General features: G+C 41.9%; 1 protein-coding gene across 1 annotated transcript in view; it reads right to left on the reverse strand.

Moving 5' to 3' along the window:
* Positions 1 to 1,775, reverse strand: part of meiob (meiosis specific with OB-fold) — an 8,416-nt gene that overhangs the window by 3,428 nt on the left and 3,213 nt on the right. Inside the window, exons 5-10 of the mRNA XM_014019283.1 lie at positions 1,402 to 1,474; positions 1,080 to 1,275; positions 902 to 1,002; positions 723 to 775; positions 497 to 592; positions 307 to 399 (exon numbers count right to left, since the gene is read on the reverse strand). Coding sequence (XP_013874737.1) covers positions 307 to 399; positions 497 to 592; positions 723 to 775; positions 902 to 1,002; positions 1,080 to 1,275; positions 1,402 to 1,474 — 612 coding nt within the window. The remainder of the gene's footprint in view (positions 1 to 306; positions 400 to 496; positions 593 to 722; positions 776 to 901; positions 1,003 to 1,079; positions 1,276 to 1,401; positions 1,475 to 1,775) is intronic.

Below are 1,775 nucleotides of genomic sequence, written 5' to 3' on the forward strand. Positions count from 1 at the left end.
CCTAATAATCTAGTGTTGTTTCTAACATCAGTACTAATCTATAATAACTATAAATTTCTTCAAATGTTACCAATTATTTTAATATTTGAGATGAATTACAATCATCCTATTTACAATTTTTAAGGCTTCTGAAAGACTGATTTCAGACATTTTAAGGTTAATCAAGGCCTTATTTTTGGATTGATGAATTCAACGCCTTTTAAGACTTTTTTAAGGATCTGCAGGAACCCTGTTTTTATGTCTGAATAATTTGCAAAACACGAGGCTCCGTTTTCACCTCGACAGTAAAAGTTTACTGGAGCGTACCGGGCAGATCCTCTGGTGCCTCGTCCTGATCCAGAGCTCCAGACTCTGACAGGTCTTTAGCGTAGCTCAACAACAGACTGGCCTCTCTCGTGTCTGAAAACCCAAACACCACTGTGGTAAGTCCTTACTAAGAACCACTTACTGTAACACTAGCAAAAAGAGAAAAATAAATGTTGCTGGGATCTCTTACCGGGATTGACGGTAACGACGCTTTTCAAGTTAACCGTGGCCACCATGCTGCTGCGAAAGTTGTCGAAGCTAATCTTTGCGTCGGCTATGAAGAGCACTTTGAGAAGGCGGTCGGGAGTTCAAAAAGCAGAGGTTTTACCTCCGTTATCAACACGTTTGGCAGGAATGACAGTGAAAAAGAACGCCTTGTATTTGTGCCCGATAACGAGAAGCAGCTGCTCGCCTACCCGTCTCCTTGAGCACTAAGCTCTGAAGGATCTGAATGGTCTCCTTGTCCCAGCTGTGAGGGGAGCAGAGGGCGAGCGAGAAAAGAAAAAAAGGGGGAAAATCAAACAGTTTAGACGGTTAATCAGAAACAGTGACTCTGCGAAAGACAACAGAAGGAGTAAGCCTTGGTCTCGAGCACCAGACGAGGGGAAAGGATGAGACGCAGTCGTCGAAGAGCTTCACTTCAAGCCTCTGCCCTCTGCGCCCGTCTGAAGTGGTGAACTGCTTCATCTCGCCCATCTGGAAACAGATCATAGAATCGCTGTAGATTCTCTTCAAACCAGCTATTTGTCTGTTCAGAATTTGAAGTTTCTGACCTGTTTGATGGCAGCCAGGATATTTATTATTCTGCCGTCCAGCTTTTGTCCATTGGCCACGATGTCCCCCAGAGAGTAGAAGTCTCTGGAGTCCTTGACGGGGATGTGGATCAACGGCAGCAGCCTGTCGACGGTGTCGAYGTCAGTGCACAGATACACCTGGGAGTGAGCCTCTGTCACCAGCAGCCTGTAGTGGCTGAAACAGCAGATTTATACAGAGGATCACTGGATAACAGCGACTGGTGTTACACAGTATTATGTCACCGTTTAAAACGTGTTGCAAAGCTTTTCAGTTTAGTGAGTATTATTAAAGTTGACCAACCTTGGTGATGTAGGGCAGAACTTGTCTCCATTGTTTGGGTCTTTGTTGGAGACTAGAGGATTTTCAATGATGACTAGAAAAAGCAAACAGATTTGAACTCAGTATAATGGCTCACTTTTATGAGGGAACGTTTAAAAGCTACAAAACATGATACAAAACTTGTTCCTGGTTTTCTTCATAACTCTGTTTATAAACGGCAAGAAAAAACGACTTTTTACAGGTAAATTCAAGGAGAAAGACTTCAAGGGATCTCTGATTAGTTGTGACATTARACTTTATTTGATAAACATTTGTTTTTACTGTAAAATAAAGACTGTAAAAATACTGTAGGATGTTTAGTTTTGTAAAATTTTAAAAATATATTTTAACACGGA

The sequence above is a fragment of the Austrofundulus limnaeus genome, unplaced genomic scaffold (assembly GCF_001266775.1).
Source record: "Austrofundulus limnaeus strain Quisiro unplaced genomic scaffold, Austrofundulus_limnaeus-1.0 Scaffold215, whole genome shotgun sequence".
Taxonomy (NCBI): Eukaryota; Metazoa; Chordata; class Actinopteri; order Cyprinodontiformes; family Rivulidae; genus Austrofundulus; species Austrofundulus limnaeus.